General features: G+C 40.7%; 1 protein-coding gene across 3 annotated transcripts in view; it reads right to left on the bottom strand.

Moving 5' to 3' along the window:
* Window positions 1-15,340, bottom strand: part of klf12b (Kruppel-like factor 12b) — a 67,645-nt gene extending 52,305 nt beyond the window's left edge. The window contains exon 1 of one of the 3 annotated variants that reach the window (XM_017695188.2): window positions 15,015-15,340. Coding sequence is in view for 1 of the 3 variants with exons in the window: in XM_017695187.2 (XP_017550676.1) it covers window positions 10,378-10,423 (46 nt within the window). In the remaining 2 variants the exon portion in view is untranslated. Of the gene's footprint in view, window positions 1-10,377; window positions 10,569-15,014 lie in introns of those variants that run through there. The other 2 variants (XM_037539316.1, XM_017695187.2) reach the window with 2 other exon arrangements.
* Between the last annotated feature and the right edge of the window lie 7,286 nt (window positions 15,341-22,626).

The following is a 22,626-nucleotide window of genomic DNA, read 5'->3' as shown; positions in this document are numbered from 1 at the left end:
CTTAGCAGCAGTATTAGCTTCTACTCTTACTGAAACTAAATTGAAAATGAACTTCCGTGGCCCTTGTGTAATTCATTTTCCACACATGCTCTGTCCACTGACATTGCAAAGCCTAACCCCAGCCCTCCATGTACTCTGGTGAACACTTTTTCGTCTGTTAATCTTTTCTGGCACACCGTGAATGACTTCAGACTTTCCATTTCATAAGGCGCATTTTCCTTGGCAGGCGAGTCAGCCCTAAGACTTTGGATGCTTTTGGGACATTTTTGAATTGGACTCAAGAGGGATATGCTGCCTCAGTACCACTGAGAGTTCCGTTTGTATGTGTGTGTGTGTGTATTCTGATCGCTGGGCTTTACCTCAGGGCTTTACCTCAGGGACCCCCTAAGTCATTCTCTACTGGCTAAAATCATCAGTCACAAAACAGTGTCTTTCATTTACACAGCCTTACAAGCAATTGTATACTCATCTTGTTGCTTCCATTATTCCAGTAACTATGACAAATTTGCCCCCACTGAGAGATGAACTAGGGAATCAGGGGCCGACATGACCAGATGAACTGTAAAAACACAAAAGTAGCAATCTCTCAGGATTATGCTGGAAGCTGGTGAGATTCATTTCAGTTTAGTCTACAAATGTGCAAGCTATTTTTACCCTCCACAGTTAACACAGAAAGTGAACAACGTGAACAAAGCTTTAAAGCTCATATCCCCCCAGCAGGTCCCTTTATCCAAAAGCAAAAAAACAGAGACACCAATATGGCAGCTTATAAAAGGCCCTGTGGCCCATCATTTTTCCCAGCATCCCCTGGTAGGCCCCAAACACCTGATAGGAAGCGGGAGCCCATTAATAGAATGCTGATACTGGAGTAAACATTAGGCTGATTCTCCACAGGGTCGACGGAAGTGCCTGAAGTCCAGTAGACTGCCCTTGGGCTTGGGCTATTTCTGCATGGGGAGATCCTGTGTCAGTAATCCTGTAGGGTTGAGATGGCCTGGCCTGCTGGATACAGACTTACAGCCTGGACTGAGGTTGGGTCCTAGCAAAGTGTAGTTGTTAATCACTCCTGTTCTAGGGAAAGGTACTGGCTAACTCATCAAGATGCCAATGTGAGCTTCGCGAAGGTTAAAATTCCCATGAAAGTGCACACTGATTATGTTTAGACATAACTGCAATCATCCTGGGACATTAACAAGCATAATAATACTAATCGCTAAGGCGTTTAACCAGCTAATAAGCTGGTAAATTTTATGTAACAGGCATTTTCCACAGTAGTTCCATATATTATTGCCAAGCCTTCAACAGATTACATAATGTTACAAGGTAAAGAATTTGGCAAGTTTTATACATTAGTAAACCCAGAAAGGTAGAAAGGTCAGGGTTGTGTAAGGAAGAGGACAGAGAACAGAGTCCACACAACACACACAAGCCACCAAAATTTGGGTTTAGGTGACAGACAAAGCATAAAGAACTAAGGAGAAGTTTTAGGCACTTGATAAAATGATAATTAAAAGTTATTTCTCTGAGCTGTAAGTGTTTATGTATTCAGAAAACAAACTAATATATGAGAAAATACAAACAACATTAATAGGTAGTGATTTTACATATTTCCAAATCTCTCCTCGTGGAAGCCTAGTATTATTTCATAGTTTACATCCAGTATCTAGATTATTAACTGCATTAAATTAAATCAGGAGTGCTTGTGGTCCCTGCAATGGACTGGTGACCTGTATCCTACCTTCCACCCAATGACTGCTGGGATAGATTCCAGCTCCCCCCACAACCCAGAAGGATAAGCGGCTCAGAAGATTTTATATACACTGCTCAAAAAAATAAAGGGAACACTCAAATAACACATCCTAGATCTGAATGAATGAAATTCTTATTGAATACTTTGTTCTGTACAAAATTGAAAGTGCTGACAACAAAATCACACAAAAATCATCAATGGAAATCAAATGTATTAACTAATGGAGGCCTGGATTTGGAGTCACACACAAAATTAAAGTGGAAAAACACACTACAGGCTGATCCAACTTTGATGTAATGTCCTTAAAACAAGTCAAAATGAGGCTCAGTGTTGTGTGTGGCCTCCACGTGCCTGTATGACCTCCCTACAACGCCTGGGCATGCTCCTGATGAGGTGGCGGATGGTCTCCTGAGGGATCTCCTCCCAGACCTGGACTAAAGCATCCGCCAACTCCTGGATAGTCTGGCACAACGTGGCGTTGGTGGATGGAGTGAGATATGATGTCCCAGATGTGCTCAATCGGATAAAGGTTTTGGGAACGGGCGGGCCAGTCCATAGCTTCAATGCCTTCTTCTTGCAGGAACTGCTGACACACTCCAGCCACATGAGGTCTACCATTGTCCTGCATTAGGAGGAACCCAGGGCCAACCGCACCAGCATATGGTCTCACAAGGGGTCTGAGGATCTCATCTCGGTACCTAATGGCAGTCAGGCTACCTCTGACGAGCACATGGAGGGCTGTGCGGCCCTCCAAAGAAATGCCACCTCACACCATTACTAACCCACTGCCAAACCGGTCATGCTGAAGGATGTTGCAGGCAGCAGATCGCTCTCCACGGCGTCTCCAGACTCTGTCACGTCTGTCACATGTGCTCAGTGTGAACCTGCTTTCATCTGTGAAGAGCACAGGGCGCCAGTGGCGAATTTGCCAATCCTGGTGTTCTCTGGCAAATGCCAAGCGTCCTGCACGGTGTTGGGCTGTGAGCACAACCCCCATCTGTGGACGTCGGGCCCTCATACCATCCTCATGGAGTCGGTTTCTAACCGTTTGTGCAGACACATGCACATTTGTGGCCTGCTGGAGGTCATTTTGCAGGGCTCTGGCAGTGTTCCTCCTGTTCCTCCTTGCACAAAGGCGGAGGTAGCGGTCCTGCTGCTGGGTTGTTGCCCTCCTACAGCCTCCTCCACGTCTCCTGGTGTACTGGCCTGTCTCCTGGTAGCACCTCCAACCTCTGGACACTACGCTGACAGACACAGCAAACCTTCTTGCCACAGCTCGCATTGATGTGCCTTCCTGGATGAGCTGCACTACCTGAGCCATTTATGTGGGTTGTAGAGTCCGTCTCATGCTACCACAAGTGTGAAAGCACCACCAACATTCAAACGTGACCAAAACATCAGCCAGAAAGCATCGTACTGAGAAGTGGTCTGTGGTCCTCACCTGCAGAACCACTCCTTTATTGAGTGTGTCTTACTAATTGCCAATAATTTCCACCTGTGTCTATTCCATTTGCACAACAGCATGTGAAACTGATTGTCAGTCAGTGTTGCTTCGTAAGTGTACAGTTTGATTTCACAGAGGTTTGACTTACTTGGAGTTATATTGTGTTGTTTAAGTGTTCCCTTAATATTTTTGAGCAGTATATATATATATATATATATATATATATATATATATGTGTGTGTGTGTGTGTGTGTGTGTGTGTGTGTGTGTGTACTTTGTTCTTTAAAATAACTATTTTTCTGAAAGTAAGAATTTCTTGCTACCTTTTACTGTTTTTATGTTTTTTGCATCTATTCAAATGATGAATGGATGTAGTATGGTGTTTTTACAAACAAAAACATACTTAATTGCCAAGATAAATAGTTTAAAATAATTAGCTTAGATCCCCAAGACTTTTGCACAGTACTGTATGCAAATACATGCAGCAATGACAACACAGAATACAGCCAAGGTTTGGAGGTGTGGACAACTAATTAACTGAGCATTTACTTTTCAATGAACCCCTAAAACTTAGGAATATTATTTAGTTGTTAATCTAATGTCTAATTATTTAGTTACTACTAGAAATTATTGGGCCATGGCTGTTGGGAATATTTGGCTACATGCTGAAGCTTTAGGTATTTTATAGTTCACAGTATGTTGTGCTGTGACACACCAACCAAATGTGCGTGGCCTTACTAAAACCTGAATGTAGTTTGAGCAGGTTAAGTGACATTTTGCAGATGTATTCACTATTTACTGAGAGGATTTTGATGACTAGTGACTTCTAACATTTGTTTGCAATGTTAGCCTCACAGCTAAATTAAATTTTCTGCAGTACGATTCCATCAATATGCCAGTTAAGTGAATACAAGATTAAGGAAGTGAAGTACGGGCCCATCAATTTTAACAGGTTAGATTCATTTGAATTCCATGTCTTCTGCATGAAACTAACACACCACCATTATTTGGCCAAAAAGTCTGCTGGTGTAGAGGAACTTCTTTTTTAGCTCAGTGTTCATGTTCACAGTCAAAGCAAAAGTACATGTGGGTGTTTCTTACATGGTTCATCCATTTCTCATAAACATGTCTAGCTTCCTGAGCCTTGGTTCCTCTGCTAAATCTGGCAGTGCCACAGCAGTCTGACCTCTGTCTGCACTCTCCTGTATATCTGCAAAATCACTCTGCATCACATCCTACATGCACACGCAAACAACACTTACAAACCATAAAACCTACTACTTACAATGCTTAATCCATGTAAGCGGTCTGACTACAAATGTCCCCCACACAGTACATGTAACACACAGCGCACCCACTCAGTGAGGCTTGATTCTATATATACAACCAATAACCTTAAAATAGTGGAACACAGCCAGCAGCAGCAAAGGAGGACCCCCACCATGGCCAGTACCCCCCCCCCCCCCCCCCTGTTAAAGTGCAGGGGTGTCAGTGGCCAGTGCTCCAAAATAGATCTGACACAAAAACCTCAACTGCACTCACATGTAAGGGTGGGCAATATGGCAATATAACATCAAAATACCTGAAGACATTTCCCAGAACACAATATATACCACGCTTTTTAGGTTTTCTGACACTGCAATGAAGAAAATGCATCAGCAAAAGTACTAGCCACAGTTTTTGAATATAAAAAAGGCCATTAAAACTTATGAATCTTTTTTTTTTGTTTTTTTATCAAACTATTGCCACAAATAATTTATAAAATAAGGGAGCTAACAAAAGGTACTTGTTGCTATGCAGGATATGCAGTTACTGTACACTGCTTGTTGTAGTTTGCAGGCTCTGTATAATGGGGCTAATTTTGTTATTTTTGTGGACACTCCTTCAAATCAGTGTTCGAATATTTCAGCAACACCCTTTGCTAACAGCTGCATAAAATCAAGCATACAGCCATACAATCTCCATAGACAAACACTGGCATTAGAGAGGGTCATACTGAAAAGCTGGTTCTGTCAGCATGGCTTTGTTAGGATGCCACCTGTCTATTCATTAAATTACTGCCCTGTTTGAGCTGCCCTAGTCAACTGTAGTCACTGTTATTGTGGAAATGACTAGCAACAACACCAGCTGACTGAACATAAGAGTGGAGGCAGTTATGTATTGATGTGAAGTTCAAAAACCTTTGGCCATGTAGTGCATATGCAGTTGTTTAGTGTTTTAAAAACCAAACTATGTGGCAATTTATTATATTAACGATCACGTATATTTAGAGATGGGACAATGCCACTGTCTGATATAGATACCAAAATTAAAACAAGTGTTGGCCGATAACGATAAAATAACTTTCCTCACACACTACTAAGCTTTAAAACTTGATATTTTTAATTGAAAGAACTTAAGATGAGCATCTAAAAGTAGACTTGCTCAAACACTCTACTACACTGAAGGTGAGTGTGTGATACTGTATGTCAGGACAGATAACTGGATCAGATCATATTCATGCCTTTTTTTCCCTATGATATTCAGTGCAGCATGTTTTTATATTGAGCCAATATACTACTGTATACAATATACTACTGAATGTTATTGGATCAGTGCCAACTCTACATATCGTTATACCTCTATTTACTCCTATACAATGTACCATACAGGACTGATTACTATGGAAAAACCACAATAGGTGAAATTGCCAGTGAAAGGGAAGATCCAGGCCAAATCAATAAAGAATATGTAGCTGTTGACATGCTCCCCCTGCTCCTTATTTACTGACCTCAAGCCCACAGTGAGCGCGAAGTCCAGCCGGCCTGATCTGTAATGCAGAGCAGAACTCTAATGAACTGCCAGGGCAACCCTACCACTCCCCCTCTCTCTCTCTCTCTCTCTCTGTCTCTCTCTCTCTCAACGGAGTGCTGTTCTATGCCACGACAGTGACCCTCCAGAGTGGAGTCTACTTTGCACTGCAATGACAAGCTTCATTTAAACCCATATTCATATATAACAGAGTTTTTGGTGGGGGGGGGGGGCTCGTGACAGGTCGCTGTGATTAACGAAGCAGGTTCTTAATGTCACATTCATTCACATGTCATTAATCCCTCTTTAATGAACTCAGCCTTGTATAATTAGTCACATCACTGACATAAGCCTACAGATTTGACAGGCTTCGCTGTCAGGAATGTCACACAGGCGCGACTGTAAAACATCGCCTCCGAGGAGTCTTGCTGATACCCTCTGACCATTATAAGCATCACATTTACTAAGATTTATATTGTACACGAACAAAACGATCATAGATCAGCTGCACTGAGCGCAATTATCTCTGTTCCTAGTGCACATCCTATTAGTTATCCAACCTCAATGGTCCATTCTGTGATTGACAACTGAGAAGAAAGTGCTGGTTCTTAAAGCTACGCCAGCTCTAGAGGCACTGTTTGGATATCACAGCTGTCTCAGGCTTTCAACTAAATCCATTTAAAGGTGGCCAAAGCTAACTTTTAGAAGCCATCTGTATGCCAGGACCAGCTGTAGACTGCAGGGGACTCTTTTTTGTTAGAAAGGTACTGCTTCCATCCAAAGAAAACATAGCCCAAAGCACAGATGTTGCAAACAAAAATAATGTTACATGCTCAAGCTGTGCAATCGCAAGATGTTTTTAAGTAATTACTTATGAAACAGCACAAAAATAGTTAAAACAGAAAACTAAAGAAAACAAGCCTCAACAGGTATTACATGTACTGTACACTCTTGTACGATTGTCTCATGAACACAAAAAAGCAGCTTTAAATGGATTGAGTTGAAAAGGTCTTAGAAAATTGTGATATCTAAACAGTGCCCACATTATAGGTCAATGAGCTCTGAATGAACTATGCTGCTTACACCTTATACATATTTATTTGTGTTTATTTAACAAACTCTCTAATACATATGTGATGTTGTTTTTACTGGGGCCGACCTCTTCGCCATAACCTTCAATGTAAGGAAAGAGAGAGCCGTAACTGGCACCTTCTGCCTAAACCTCTGTGACTATTCATACAGGAAAGAGTCATAGGTGGCAAGTTCTATTAAGAGCTGTGAAAATGAATGCAGCATTTTTCTGTACATCAGTAAAGGTTTCCATATATGGTGTTGGAGAGTGTGTGCCATAGCTGGGAGGAGAGTGAAGGGTCAGTGTGGATAAGGGGAGGTGCATTATCATCAGTACAATAACATACTCCTCTATCTCTTGGGGGTGACTGCATCCTTAAGCCCTAATAGTGATTCTTTAAGCACCCTGCCTCAGTCTCATTATAGCCTCTCTTGCTGCCTCAGAGAGGGTCTCCCTCCCCCAAACAAACACATACACACACACATATGTGTACTCAAACACACAAAAGCACAGAAATAAGTACACACACACACACACACACACACACACATAAAAACAGGACCACCAGCAATAGGGGAACAGGCAATTGCCTAGGTTGTCAACTACCACTTAAAAAAAAAAAGTCGGTAGCAAAGCCAATCAGTGTTTGTATGTACAAAAGGTGCTATTTCAGTGACGTACATGAACATGAACAGTGCAACTTCTATAGCACAAAGGGGTGCAGTTTATCCAATCCAGTTTATCCAATATGCATTTGTAAATGACTTAGCCAGAAGTAGCTCACTGGGACAGAGACTACAGGGTGATATATCAAGTCAAGGCATAAATAAACGTATCAAATGTTGCAGGTTTATAATTTAACTTATTATTTCTGTTCTGAGTTATGAAGTAACAACATGGCTCTGTTTCAAGTTCAGAACTGTGTCAAGATGTTATAAAGATTTTGAAAAATGCTCATTAGATTATAAAGTATATTCAAAATAGAGGAGTTGATCAAAATATATTTTATATGTTTTTTTTTTTAGTTAGCTGGACTTATTTTTAATTGTTGAGTATTTAAAGGTAAACTTTGGTCGATTTTCACTTATGCTGGTTCATTTATCTGGGCCTTCACGAGCTAGAAATTTGAAGGAACTGAACCACTGCAAGTTTTAGTTGAATACCCCTGGACTAGGGCTTCCACATTCACAGAGGCCTCTGCAGAATTGCTCTGCATTGACAAAAAGGGAATACCGAGTGGGAATATTTATGAGGAGCTACAAAATGATATATAGACCACTTTACCACTTTGTATATTTCAAAAAGAAATACACTATTTTATAGGGCACACTGTGTCTCACTAATGTATTCAAGCAACATACCTTTTATTTTGTACGTTGCAGTATTACGATTCATAACTGCAAACGTAAGTTCATGAGTTTTCTCTCTTTCAATGATCCACACAAAACCTACTTGACCCTAACCTAAGAGCTCCCCCTTGTGTAGAAACTTCAGTCTGATTAACGTGTGTGAGTGAGTAATGGGCCAGGTCAATTAGGTGCTTGGTGTTATAAAAAAACAAGAAGTTAAGTATTTGATTATTGCATGTAGTTACAATAAGAAATGACTGTCTGGTTTCGCGGTTTATCTGTGTGTTTTAGGCACAAGTAATTTAAATATGAGTTATCAAATATACACTATCAATTTTTTGGGTCCTCACATTCTTTGCTGCACACTATGTAAAAACATCAAAAGATATATGTAACCAATGATAGTAAACAAATACTAAGATGACTTGGTCAGGTTCACCCTGTGGTCCAACGTAAATTCTTGCCTTCTTGCCGTCTACTGTCAGCCCTTGAGCTGGCCCTGCTTACAAACACACCCAGGTCTGTGTGCTCAGACACACAAGAACACACAATTAAGTACAAACACGCTCACACGCAAACCACAGACACATGCACATGCAAACAACCTCTCATTCACTTACTGTATCCACGGCCTGCGACCTCCTACTGTGAGCATGAGCATACATACACTATGTACAGACATCTGCTTCCACACGCAGCATTATTAAGAGTGTATGTTAAAAACTGCCTCTAAAGAGCACACGCACCATCTTATCTCCTCTGAAATGCAGGTAAACACAAATGTGTATTTATCCAGATTTTTTCCAGCACACATACTTGTGCATGCCCAGTACACATCCTCTCACAAACCCACCCACACAAACCGATTGAGCAATGCACAAACTGATTGAGCAATGCAGCGTACAATACAATAACACTCTCTAGAGAACATAAACGTGACTTCAACCTCCTTACATCCTTACACTGCTTCCACACGCAAACACTCATATTTATACTACCCTCACGAGGTATTTGGCCAAACAGCTACTGAAACGAGAAAAAAACGCGAAAAGAACAAGGTTTAGTCCACTGATACGTTAAGTAACACAGGAAGTCCTTGTGAGAGTATTTTTAAACTGAAATTAGACCCAGTCCGGTACTCATAGCCCACTTAATATAATCTATTAGCAGCTGTGTTTACATTCGTGCTTCACATGTGCTGGCCTCCGCTTTCAATATAACCTAGCTTGTCTTATTTTCACCTAATATGCTGTCTTACAATAAGTGCCAGACTTGAGGCACGTTAAAGTGAGAGAAGCTGTGTTGTTAAACAAGGTCATGAATTAAAGCTAAACATTAATGTAAAACAAATTCACGTGAGCTAGTTTGATTGAAATGTCTCTTTGAGAACCTTATTGGCTCATGTTTTCTTTTCTGTGTGATAGGAACCAGAGACTGCCATGTCTACAACACAAATATATCCTTTCTATTTACTATCCAAAACCCCCAGTGGTTTCAGGCCACTCTGAAAGAGTTTGTTTACATCTTAACCATTTAATTATGCAGAAATTTTGAAAAATCGGTGGCGTTCCCCTTTAACGTGACTTGGGGCCCCTCACCGCGCAACGCTGCTAGCTCCAAATTGATAGCACATGTTGTTTGCTTAATTTCTCCCCAAAACGCTTGACCTACAGCTGTTAACAGGGTTCACACGCAGCATAACAGCTACGAAAGAAGCCTCCTGAAGTTTTTCTCCCTCCTTTTCCTCGAAACTGGACCGCACGGCTGGGGTTCCAGTTTGACCCAAACCCGTCATAACATTAGCCAGTGAGCTAGGTTTGGTTAGCACAGCTCGGTCTGTAAACTTCCAGAAAGTTCTCTCAGGTTAAACGGACAGCTAGTAGCGTTGCGCTGGCCGCGTTGCCATGACGACGAGCTGAAAGTGGCAGACAGGCTGCGTTTCTAAAGCAGCGCAGACTGCGATTCCTCTTACTGTCAGAGAGATTCATGCTGGGCTTCATCTCCGGGCAACTCATCATCGTCTATTTCGAACTACTGACTGTGTTCATTAGGCTCCGGCTGATCCTTATTCCGTGTGGATTTCTAGCCGCCCTCGCCGCCGAACGGTCTATAACCGGTAAATTATTTGTAGTGAGCAGCGCAGCCCCTCCGCGTCTTGCTGACTGTGTCAGAGTTTAGCCGGTCCCTCTTCCCTCTGCACCGCGTTCAGTAAACAAGCCAGCGCTGGACACACAGGTCAAGGGTTGAATACACCAGAGGACGCGCACAAGAACATTTTTGTCAACTTAGCGAAATGTCGAAATGAGGAGGAGCTGGAGAGAACAGGACTGCGGTTCCTCCACACTGGCCTCCTTCCTCCTCATTACTGCCCTTCGCCCTCTCCTCCTCTGCCCAGCGTGCGGAGGACCGCGGCAGCACAAACATGCTGAAGGCCATCGAGATGCAGCTCTGCTCTGCTCTCCCGCTAGCTTGGAGGTGGGACTTTCTTGGCAGAATAACTATTTTGAACTCACCATAGTGCTGAATTCATTTCTTCAGTTCAAATTATCCTAATTTTCTTGTGACAAATTTATACTGTACTGCACTCACAAACACACATACCCACACCCTCACCCACATACACATACATCACAGTCATTTGTGCAGTATTTCCAGGTGCTGTACGTCTCAGGTACACTTTCTTCTCTTTTCTCAGGAGCAGCAGTTGGTGAACCATCGCCGTGGCATTTGCGCTGTGTCCCCCCCCTCCACCCCCCTTATCCCTCCTCTCCCTTCTTTACAGATTCCCCTGGCCTGTCAAGTCTGGCATGATGTTAACACATTTCATTAAAATATCAAATGTATAAACAAAATGAAATTAAATAATTAAAAAATAAATAAAGAAAGAAAGAAACACTGACAAGATGAGCCTATAATCTATAGTGCTCATTTTGGAAAAGTAAATTTGTTTGGCACAGTAAAGCAGTCTGACCATAATTCTGATTGCAAATCTGCCAGACAAGACAGGCAAAAAAAAAAAAAAATTATCCTAATTTAATACTTTAGTTAAAGTTTTTGCTCAAAAACTGCCCTAGACAACAAAACTGCTGTAAGAAACTAAAATGCTGCTAACGCAGCAACACAGTATTGATTTTCGTCTTTTGGTAAAAAACAATAAAGAACTGAACATGCCAGATAATCTCATAACTCACATGGGACTGTTTTGCTGCTTTATACAGTTTTGAATGTTGTAGGTAAGTTGGTCATTGGGTTATGTAGCTAGTTACCATCATTTTACACTTTTACATGGCCAGCATGCTAGCTGTAAAGCTAATAGCTAAATAACAGTTTTATTTTATCATGGACAACTGATGTTTTTCTCATTTTCTAATGAAAGGGAAAGTTTTAAAACACAGCATTCACTCTATATCAAGTATACAGCAGTTTAGCTTCACCCATTCACAGTGAAGTTAAGAGTTTTTCAGTCTGAACTGCTTCATGAATGAGGCAATACAGGGCAGCCAATTAAAACAGAGCTCATTTACATATGTCAGTCTTAAAAACACAGTAACAAAAAAGCCTGATTGATTTTAAGTGATAGAGAGGTTGTAGTGTAAAAATAAATTTGTTATTAGTTTATAAAACCATATAAGTGCAAACACATCGACCTTTGGGTGTTGGATATGAGCCCTTAAAAAATCTCTTACAAAAAAGTGCTCCTACCTATCATGTTGTGGTAATTAATAATTAATTAATATCATTAATATTAATGAAACATTGCTTTACCAACATACTCATCTTATTTAATAAGAATATTATTTTTACTAGTATTATAATTACTATTTTATTAGTATTACATTTGGTTACTTCTGTGTTTTGCTTCAAAACGAGGTCTGGGCTTTTCATAGAGTAAAAAGGTGACATCATTTCGTCAGTTGCTGTATGTGTGCCAAGCATGACTGAGTCAATTGAGTCAATGTTGTTAGTGAGTAAAACATTCTCAGCTTCTCATATGCTGTAACCTATGCCAGATAACTACCATGAAATGAACTTTATTATGAAAGGATATAGCATGACATGATGCAATGTATTCATGTTTTTCTCTGACCCTTTTTTTTCTCCTTAGCCTCTCTGTGCACCACACCAGTCACTCAGTTTAGCATGTCAATTGAAAATACATTTCTGAACCTTCCATTCTCTAAAGGGGGCTGGTCTGAATGGCTTTATTTCCTCAGCTGTACAGTCGGCATGACAACCCCAGATTCATCACTTTCCTTCAGTGTGCTGCTGCACCCTTTGGTATTTGTCGTTAAGGTCGGTTTCCGAGCTTAACTGATAGGTCAGGAGATGTTTGGGCCTTCCCAAAACCTCAAGGCCCGGCTGGACACAGATGGGCCCGGTCCAGGGCTCTCTCGCTGCCTATATCCTGGCCCTAGAGCCTGCTTGCTAGGACGATGCATGGAGCTTTTCAGGGATTCTGCCAGCTGATCCCTCCAGCGAGGTGTCCTGCAGCCGACAGCGCCCATCAATAATTCACCCCCTCCCTTAGCCCATGTGTATGGTCCTCCAGGCAACACAGAGGTGTGCTAACCTTGAGCGTTCCCTCATTCACTCCTCCACTGGAGCCCACACTGGACTTTTAATGGAATCCTGCAGCACAGCTGAGTAAACTGGGGCTAACCTTGGTGATAAGAAGATAAGCAGACTTTCCTATGATGATTGGGTGCTATTATTGAGCCCTTTACCTGGCTGATCGCAACCTTCAACCAAGGGACAAAATCCTCCAGTATATTCCAGATAAAAGCCACATAGTGGGCAAGGGCAATCCAAACAATGAAACGAATCAAATGAATGGTTGATTGGTATAGGTCAGAAGTGATCTGTGAAACATGTTTAGCTTTCTACATATATGGAATATCTCAAATGGATTAGCTATTACTGTATTAAAATGGAATTAAAGGAATACTCCAGCATTTTCAACATAATCTCTGCCAGGTACATATGTAGCATACAGTTGATTACCACAAAAAGTCTATTTCTTAACAGAAAAAACATTGACTGAGAACATAATTATAATAAGTAATATCACAAGGCTATCTAGTTAAATATTGGGTGCTGAATTGTGGCGAAATGTACAGGTATGCCCCTCCTAAAAACCTGACCCCCAAATCAGTTGATAACAACACGTCTGCATGCCTATTTGCTCGGGGTTTCTTTTGGAGGGGGGGCTTTTTATCTGTGATAACTTGTGTTACATCCATGTGATAATGACACGCTTGTTGTCTGTCAGACAATGTTGACAAGCGCACCATCGCCCCTTACTTTGAGCTCCACCTTCATGAGGCATTGGATTGGTTCAGAAATCCTACGATTACCTCTGGCTTTCAAAGACTACAGATATGGCAGATACGTTGAAAAATAAGAGTTTCTTCAATGTAATATCATAACTTGTACAGTTCACGTTGGCCATGACAGGCACACGCATTCAGACTATTCAGTTTCTTGGAGTGTGGGCTTCATAAATAGAGAGAGTGCAAGTTAAATAGGACCTAATCTCTCAGACTCAATAGCCTTTAGCAGCAGGGGGGCAGCTGAAGCCCAGCTTGCCTCATAGTTACAGGCAAGCATTAACACAGGGTAAAGTCCCACAGGTCAGAACACACACACACACAAACTGCTACCCTATACCATACCCCCACACTGCTCCCTGAGTACAAATGCCTTTGCTGTCAGCTCTGGCCAGGTTTGCTGTAATTGAAAAGAACAGCCACGGGCCAGCCCACAGCCACACTGCACCGGGCCGCTGACAGCCAGCCATCAATACCAATGACTGTTCCTCTACAAGTGCCAGAGGAGCAGATGACATCCAAGACGCCACCCATGCAACACCCGCCCCGTCAGCCTCCACCCCACACACATACACCTCCCACCCCCCTGGTGTCCTTCCACCGCCACCCGAGCCTTCCAATCCTTAACCCATTGGTCACCACGGTTACCAAGCGAGCAAGCCCATCATGCCCTTTCTTCACCCTCATAAACCTGCATATGCATAAACACAAATTCATGACAACGATCAAACTTTTCTAAGCCAGTGTAGAGAAAGAGCGCTGGCTACTCGTAAGCATCCTCCTCCTTCTTCATCATACACACACACACTCACGCGCACCTTTCTGACAGTGTGTCAATATTTAACCCAGAAAAGCACTGTCTGTCTCAACACAAGATCTGCAAGTTCTCTCCAACACTCTGCATCAGTGTGACAGCAAAAAAAAAGTCCAAACATTTACCTACAATGTGAGCGATAGGAGAGAAAAAAACAACTCTGCCAGAACTGCCGAGATGCTGCTCAGTTATACTCTTCCAAACAAACGCTTTAAATATAACTACAGTGGAAATGAAAGGATATTTCTTACTTTATTCCTAATATACCCCTTGCACAGTGTCGCATGTAATGCTTATACAAAAACGTAAGGCAATAGTGAAGAAGAAGTAATCTGATTTGTCATCTGACATGACACTACAATGACAGCTGAACAAGATGCACAGTGACACTGACAAAGCAACCAAAACAAGGAAAGAACAGAACAGGAACACATAAGAAAAAATAGGAGTGAAAAGACAGATACAGACCTGATCGGGAGCTGCAGAGCGGCAGAAAGTGTCTTCCTTATACAGTCCGCTCTCTCTGTCTGTCTCTCTCTCTCTCTCTCTCTGAGACTCCCTCCCCTCTCGGCTCCTCTCAGCTGCTCTGGGTAGTTCTCAGGAAATGAATGGGGGCTCACAGAGAACTGTTGTACTTGCAAATGACTTACCACGGTCACATGATCCGCTAAATGTAGGGTGGGCCAGTGGGTGGAGGCTTCATAAGCAAGAGAAGACAATATACTCTAAGCTTTAACAGCGTGCATCGAATTACACGGGGCCCCTCGTGGGAGGTTTCCGACATGTCTGCTCCGCTCCCTCCCGCCTCTGTGTGAGCCACGGCAGCCGAGGCATGGTAGAGTACCTCCCCGCTTAAAGGGGAGGGCAGAGAGAGAGAGAGAGAGAGAGAGAGAGAGAGAGAGAGAGAGAGAGAGAGAGGGAGGCTTTCTTCCTACTGACAGTGGAAGAAAGCTTAACTTGCTGTGTGTAACGTCAAAGAATATGACAAAAGCAGAAGTTTGATGGGGAGAATGTTCAAATAGGAGCAGTAAAGAGAAGCCTTTATTCTGTTTTGTAGGCTTACAATATCACTCTTTTTCTGACATTTTTCATTAAAGTCAGATGACTTTTATCCTTTTTCACATACAAAATAGAAGCATAGAAAAACAGAATACAGATCAAAACTCAATACATTACAGTTTGGATAAATATATCACAAACATCAATGCAGTTTAGTCCTCAATTCTAAATGCTGCACAAATTCTCTTCAACTTCTGCACTATATTATCATTAAAAAGTAAACATTAATATGTTATTATTACACTCAAATTTCACATCCAGCATCATATTTCAAAATCATGATCATTAATTAATTTTAGAGGTGGTCCTCCTTTTCTGGAAAGGCTTTCCACTAGATTTTGGAGCATGGCTGCAGATATTTGTTTCCATTCAGCCATAACAGCATTAATGAGGTCGGGCACTGTCGATTAGGAAGACCTGGCTCGCAGTTGGCTGTCCTGAAGCTGAAAGCTGTCATTGTATACTGTAGAATTAACACCAGTAAAGGTCCCCAAACCATGAAAAACATCCCCAGACCATTATTTCTCCTCAGCCAAAATAGGTGGCACTAAGTATTTGTGCACGTAACTTTCTCCTGGCATCCACCAAGCCCATACTCATCCATTAGACTTTCAGATGGTGAAATGTAATTGATCATTCTAGAGAATGTATTTCTGCTGCTCCAGAGACCACTGGCTTTGGGCTTTACGCCACTACGGCTGATGCACTTGCACGTGGCTGCTTGGCCACCGTGACCTCCATCAAAACCTAATCTATCCAACAAACAGTTCTTCTGCTAACATTTTTTCTAGATGCAGTTTAGGACTTTGTATAAGCACAGCGTTGCTCTGTGAGTTTGTGTGGCCTACTGTTTGACAGCCACCCTATTGTTGCTCCTAGACCAGAGGTGTCAAACTGGGTTCCTTCCAAGCCGCAGCTCTGCAGAATTTAGCCTTTCCCTCATTAAACTCCTACACCATCATACACAGGTAACCTGATTCTTCTCAACAGAAGCAAGAAAATGCCTCAAGAAACATGTCATATTTTATTTACACTGCCAAGTTGTGGCTATGTAGAGCAGTATAGTGGATGGTCTTTTGAAGAATTTACTGTGGAACGTGATATTCATAACACACATTTGCTCCCCTGGGGATCTTAATTAATGTATAGGACTCTGAGCTAATTTGCATCACTGATAACCCACTGTTCCTCCTACTGTTTCTCTCCCCATCTGATCCCCTCTGAATATTCATGATAATGTACAGTCAGATGCTGTCACTTTCATTGCCCACCATTCCACATCATTTTATTTTCTCAGAAAAAACAGGGCTCAGGCTGAAACTTTTTCTGTGCAGCATCTAGGATTCAGGACTAACACTTTTCATTTCTAAAGATGTAGTTATAATAAAGTATAACAATTAGTGTTTATCTCATTTAAGATATTGTTGCTATCTTAACCAAGCCACGTATTTCCAAAATGGAAACTTTACAGGAGAAAAAAAAAAATTCTTAAAATGTATTGTGAGTTAACGTTGCAATTCAAAGTAATTTCGGAATCATTGAAAATCCATGAATGGAAGTACTGGGTTTTGAAATGTCAGGAATGCTGTTCTAGTTATATATTTATTTTTGCCTAATTTAGTATTGGCCACTTCAAGGTGTAAGAAAGAGCTGTAATTTATGGAAAACAAAGGAGAAAAAAGCCTGTCTACAAAAGAGGATGAATTGCATGTACATCCATGAAGATGTTTCATTACAAAATGGCCTATTACTCAAAATAAAGAAGAAACTGATATGCTCATGTCTTTCGAAATGGCTTTTCAAGTTCACTCTGAGGACCCTTTTCTTGCTGATTGTTCCCGACACTTCTCTCTCTGAGACACTGTATCAGGCAGCTGCAGCCGCGAGTGAGAGCAGCAATTTCCCCTGGAATAATGACATCTTGAGGAGGCTGCTCGCCCAGCCTGCCCCTGGGCTGGCACACAAAGGGTCCTGGCATGTCTTGTAAAGGGCTGAACTGGAATCAGGCTCTCCGGATGGGAGGAATGGGAGCATGTATGGGACATTGCCAGAAACCTGGCCTCTTCCTGCCTCCCCAGCAAAGAGAGAGCTAGAGAGAGAGTGGTGGTGGGGGCTCTGAGCTAACAACCCACCTCTGATTACAGCTGTGGCTAAGTGGCAGAGTGGACCCAAAGCGATTAGGTGGGCTCCAGTGTCCACAGACAAACACGGTGACCACACAAATTGGAAACAGTTGGTTTGAGGTGATAAGATTATACAAGCTTATATAGGCCAACACAGTCTAAAGAATTTGCCATTTGTAGTGTTACAATTATAGGCTACATTTAATAATTAGTTGTATCTCATATCAACATTTCACCTTAAAAATATAGTGTCTATATTTTTATATATAAATTACAGTAATTTACTGACAGTAGTTCTTCCAGTAACTACTGGATACTGCATTACTTACTGTATATATACTGTGTTATTCTGTGCTTATACTACTTTATAAAAGTACATCACTCACTGTATTTCTAAATACAGGTGATATTATACAGGTGATACAGGTAATACTGTATTTGTAGAGGTTTTATCCTGCAGCCCTGTATTTCTAACGTGCAGCTCATTTATCCTCTATTGTGCACCCACAGCTGTCTGAGTGGCCTTAGTATGTAGCTCCAACATTATGTAACACAACATGTAAAAATATTTCAACTACAGTGTCAAAGTTAACAGTGTTAATCAGATGTGTTAACACAATAGATTATGAACAGTACTAATTTTTTAATGTTGTTAATACATTTCTCTTGCTTGACCCTTTGAACCATCCATAGATCCACCCTGAAGCCCAGCTACTCACGTGCTGTTGTCATAACTTTGTGATTGTAGCCTTCACATTCGTCATTTCAAGCTACTGCAATACTGTCAAATTCTTTATCACCAAAGTAGTGTAACATACTGCTATTGGCTCATGCGTCCATGGGAGCACAGGAGGTGTGACCATGCAGAGAAGCCATGTGCAGATGCTCCTTGGAGGTGCTGTGCTCCTGGTAAGGAAAGACTTAATGTGTGAATATGTTGTCAATGTTAGCATGATGTGTTTTTGGTGCTTTGTTGCGTTGGGCTGCAGAATAGTTGCAGTGGGTCACCATGGACTGGTGTTATGGTGTTGCTTGCTCTCTTGGCCATTTCAGCAGCGCTTAGGAGGGGTTTTCCCTTCCTGCTTGTTTAATAAAAGAGCATTTGCCTTTAAAATGTTTTTTACATCTTCTTTCCCACTGAGGCAACAATGTGTTAAGATTTAGGCAGATGTAACCAATTGTGCTGGTAATATTGACAATATTGGTAATGTAAACACTGGAGTATGCAGGCTATGTTGGACTTGGACAGGAGAACCATCAATTGGTCAACTAACAGCAAACTATCAAAAAGCGATGACAAAATGGAAAGCCAAAGCAAGACGTAATATAGTGGTATAAGAGGCAGAGGCATCAGTTTCAGGGGACTTAAAAGATGCAGCCATTGTTGCTCTCACTGAATGCCTTTGATGAAAATTTGAAATTGTGTTCACTCTTTGGAAACGACATGGTTTTGTAAGGTTAGGTTTGTGTGAACTGCATTAATGTTATGAAATGAATAATACCAGTGAATTATTGAAACTAATAAATACATTTTTCTTCACATATATAGTTATAAAATATTGCCCTGCTTTTTAAATGGAAAACGCCATGAGCAAATAAGGCATGTAAGAATGCTATTATTTTAAATGTTTGACAGCCCTAGTGATAACGGTACGAGAAGAACTTTGAATAGGAGTTAATGCAACACATTTTTTTCCAAGTAATTTTTAAACATTTCTATTGCACCATTTTGGTTCTTGTGACATCTGTGAAATTTGAATACAGCATAAAGGGCTGCAGGTAGCTGTTTTTATGTTGTATATACATATAAAAAATGAAGCAACAAAAATAGAGATAAGAGGTTTTGTTCCAAAAGCAATGGCATGCACAGCTAAAATAAATGAATTTACAATAATATAAACTAAAATATGAAAACAACGTGAATAGCAGCCGTGATGTGATTCAAAATCTGTGATCCTCTAGGCCACTATCGTTTTTCTAGGTTATTATTCATACGGTTTACAGTGACACTCATAGGAGTACTACATGGTTTACATCATTGTGAATATCACTTAAACAGCAAGTTAGTGCATCAGACCAAACTACACATTCATAATCGTCAATAAACTCCTTTCATCATACTTTCAAACTATTTTGTTTAGTACACTATATTTTTATATGTGAGTTCCGTGTAGGATGGGTGCTGTCTTTTTTTACACACCATTTATATGGCAGGGAAGCCGAAACGTAGTGTTGTCACATCAGGACATTACTGCAGTAATTAAATGGTTAAGATGTAAACAAATTCATTTAGAGTTTATTTTTGATGTGAAATGGCTTCACAGTGGTGGTGATAGGAACCAGACTTCTGAAGAGTTTAATTATTCCTCAGAGAAAGTGGACATGACATGGTTATGAATACAGTGATGTCTGAGACATTGTTTTATGATAGTTTTGCATCACACTTTTGGCGTAAAAACATTTTTACACATTCATGGCAGACAGGTGCATACAGGATGTTATGAGGCAAAAAAGTCCATAAGAAAATATTTTGCCAAGTCATCAGCATTTCATATAAAACTCAAATGACTTGTATAGGTTCAGTGGTGGTTTTGGAAGTTGAATATAATGACTGTATTTATGTTGCAGACCAGGTGACACCTGGTTCCTATCACCACCACTGTAAAAAATGTACCATTTCTGAACAAAGAACCATTTAACATCACACCTCTTGGTTTCACATTAAACCACTTTTTCAAAAACTGAATTATGAAAATCTTGGAATTCCCTTTAAGTACAAGTTGTTCATTTTTCAGTGTCAGGAACAAAGCAGAAAACACCTCTAGTTCAGTCTTAAAAGATACATTTTCTCCTATTACTTTCTTAACAAGTGGATGGTCTTATATCTAATATCCTCTGAAGTATCTCCAGAAAAAATTAATTACATGTATTGAACAATGATTTTGACTGCATATGATCTACAATCCATTTTACTACCAGTTAACCAATTAGCTCTTTAAACTCTAGGCTTATGATTCAGTTATCAATCTTTTTGCTTATCTAAATGATGCAATATATAAAGTATAGTTATGAGAGTGATGAATTAAAATGTGGATCTTCTGAGAGAAGGGATGAACATTTTAATTGTTGGGCTTATTTAATTACACACAATGTATTGGCACTGATTGATTCTGCACTATTATTTCACATTTTAATAGATGTATGGCTGTGACAGCAATCATGCCAAAGCAAAGCAGAAAAATAAAGTGGTTACTCATCTGCCCAAAAGATTAATGTTCTTTGGCCCGACTTTGTTTCAGAACACAAATAGAAAAGACAAAAGCGATCTAGGAGACAGAGACCACAGTCAATAAGAAAATTACTGAGCAGTACAGAAGAGTGCAGGAGTACCAGCCTTTAGCATTTGCCCACCCCCTCCCAGCTCGAGGGTCCTGGTCACAGTGCCATAATTTCATCTCCTGCTGAGCCACTTCCCGCTGCCTTCCTGCACTCTGCTCTCACAATGCTGCAAAAGCATTTTACAAAGATCCATAATTTCCCACCGTTTTCTATGCCAAATTGCTCAGAATTGTGACACTGCTGCATTACTGATATTTTCTCAGCTGCTTCGGCTGAAGAACAAATCCCTGTAGAATTATTATTGTGGAGCACTCCATTGTCATGTAAGCCTTACATTTAAAAAGGTGTGTCACGTTTCACACTGAAAAATCTATTTGTCAGAGCTACGCAGAACAATCATTATGGTTTCTTGTTGGACATAGGAAAAAAAATTTTCAGGCTAAATTATGTCCAACTAAATTGACCTCAGTGTTTGTCTGGGGAAAAAGTCAAAGGATTACGTGTAAAGCAAGATTACATTTCAAACACAGTCATATTTTAAGTGGTAAAACATCAGAGCTCTTCTGAAGTCGCCTCTTTGTTGTAAATTTTTTTTTTTTTTTTCAAGAAAAATCTGAGGTGTGGTCGTTAAAACAATAAGGAGTATTGTGAGTGCGAATGACATCATGCTGTTTTGACTAGAGCTGGGAAAATGAAAGATGAGCAGTTGCAATTGGGTGAGACAGGTCACTTGTCACTGGCTGTTTTTGCATGTTGTCCCATCACTTCATCTGTAAGATGTCCACTGAGACCCCTCTGCTTAGGGACAGTCTGGCATGTGTGTTGCGCAGATTTTTCCAATTCCCTGTAGCAGCACTTCTACCCAATCCAAATGAAGGTCCAATTCCACCAGGACTCATGATGTACAGTACTCAGAATTTCTCTTGCAGAAGCATGCAATGTATCAGATGTGCTAAATGTGCTAAATATGGCCAATGGTGGCTGTTTTTTAGAATTATAACCTGGAATAATAAAGGTTTTTTTCCCAAAATCAATTGAAAATATCACTTTCATACATTTTCTTTCTTTACCTGTTAGACTGGAAAACTCTCTTTTTTAATGTAAAGACATTTAAAGTAATGTGTAAATACTCTTAAATTTAAAACATGTGCATTCTGCTATCCAGCACATCCATTTTATATATGGAACTGGATAAACAGCCAGTTTTGAATTCATTGTATCTGTGATGTCACAAAAACCAACTTATTTTCATATATCCATCTATTCAGCCTGCAACAGTTTAGCCCCACCCATTTACATGGAAGTTCTAAGCAGTGTTTCAGCTCTGGGTGCTTTTTGAGTGAGGCACAATACAGAACAGAACTCACTTAACTAATTTCAGCTTTAAAGACACTGTTTAATTTAAAAGGATAAAGAGAGGTTAGAAAATGGTCACGTAAAAATGAATTATGACCATTGTTGGTATATAAAACCACACAAATTTATAAGTGGACCTCAACAGAGAGAACAATATGAAAGACAAATGTATGGTATGGTCCTTTTGACACCACCTTTTATTA

This window comes from Pygocentrus nattereri, chromosome 6 (genome assembly GCF_015220715.1).
Source record: "Pygocentrus nattereri isolate fPygNat1 chromosome 6, fPygNat1.pri, whole genome shotgun sequence".
Taxonomy (NCBI): Eukaryota; Metazoa; Chordata; class Actinopteri; order Characiformes; family Serrasalmidae; genus Pygocentrus; species Pygocentrus nattereri.
This window is presented reverse-complemented; position numbering and strand designations above follow the sequence as displayed.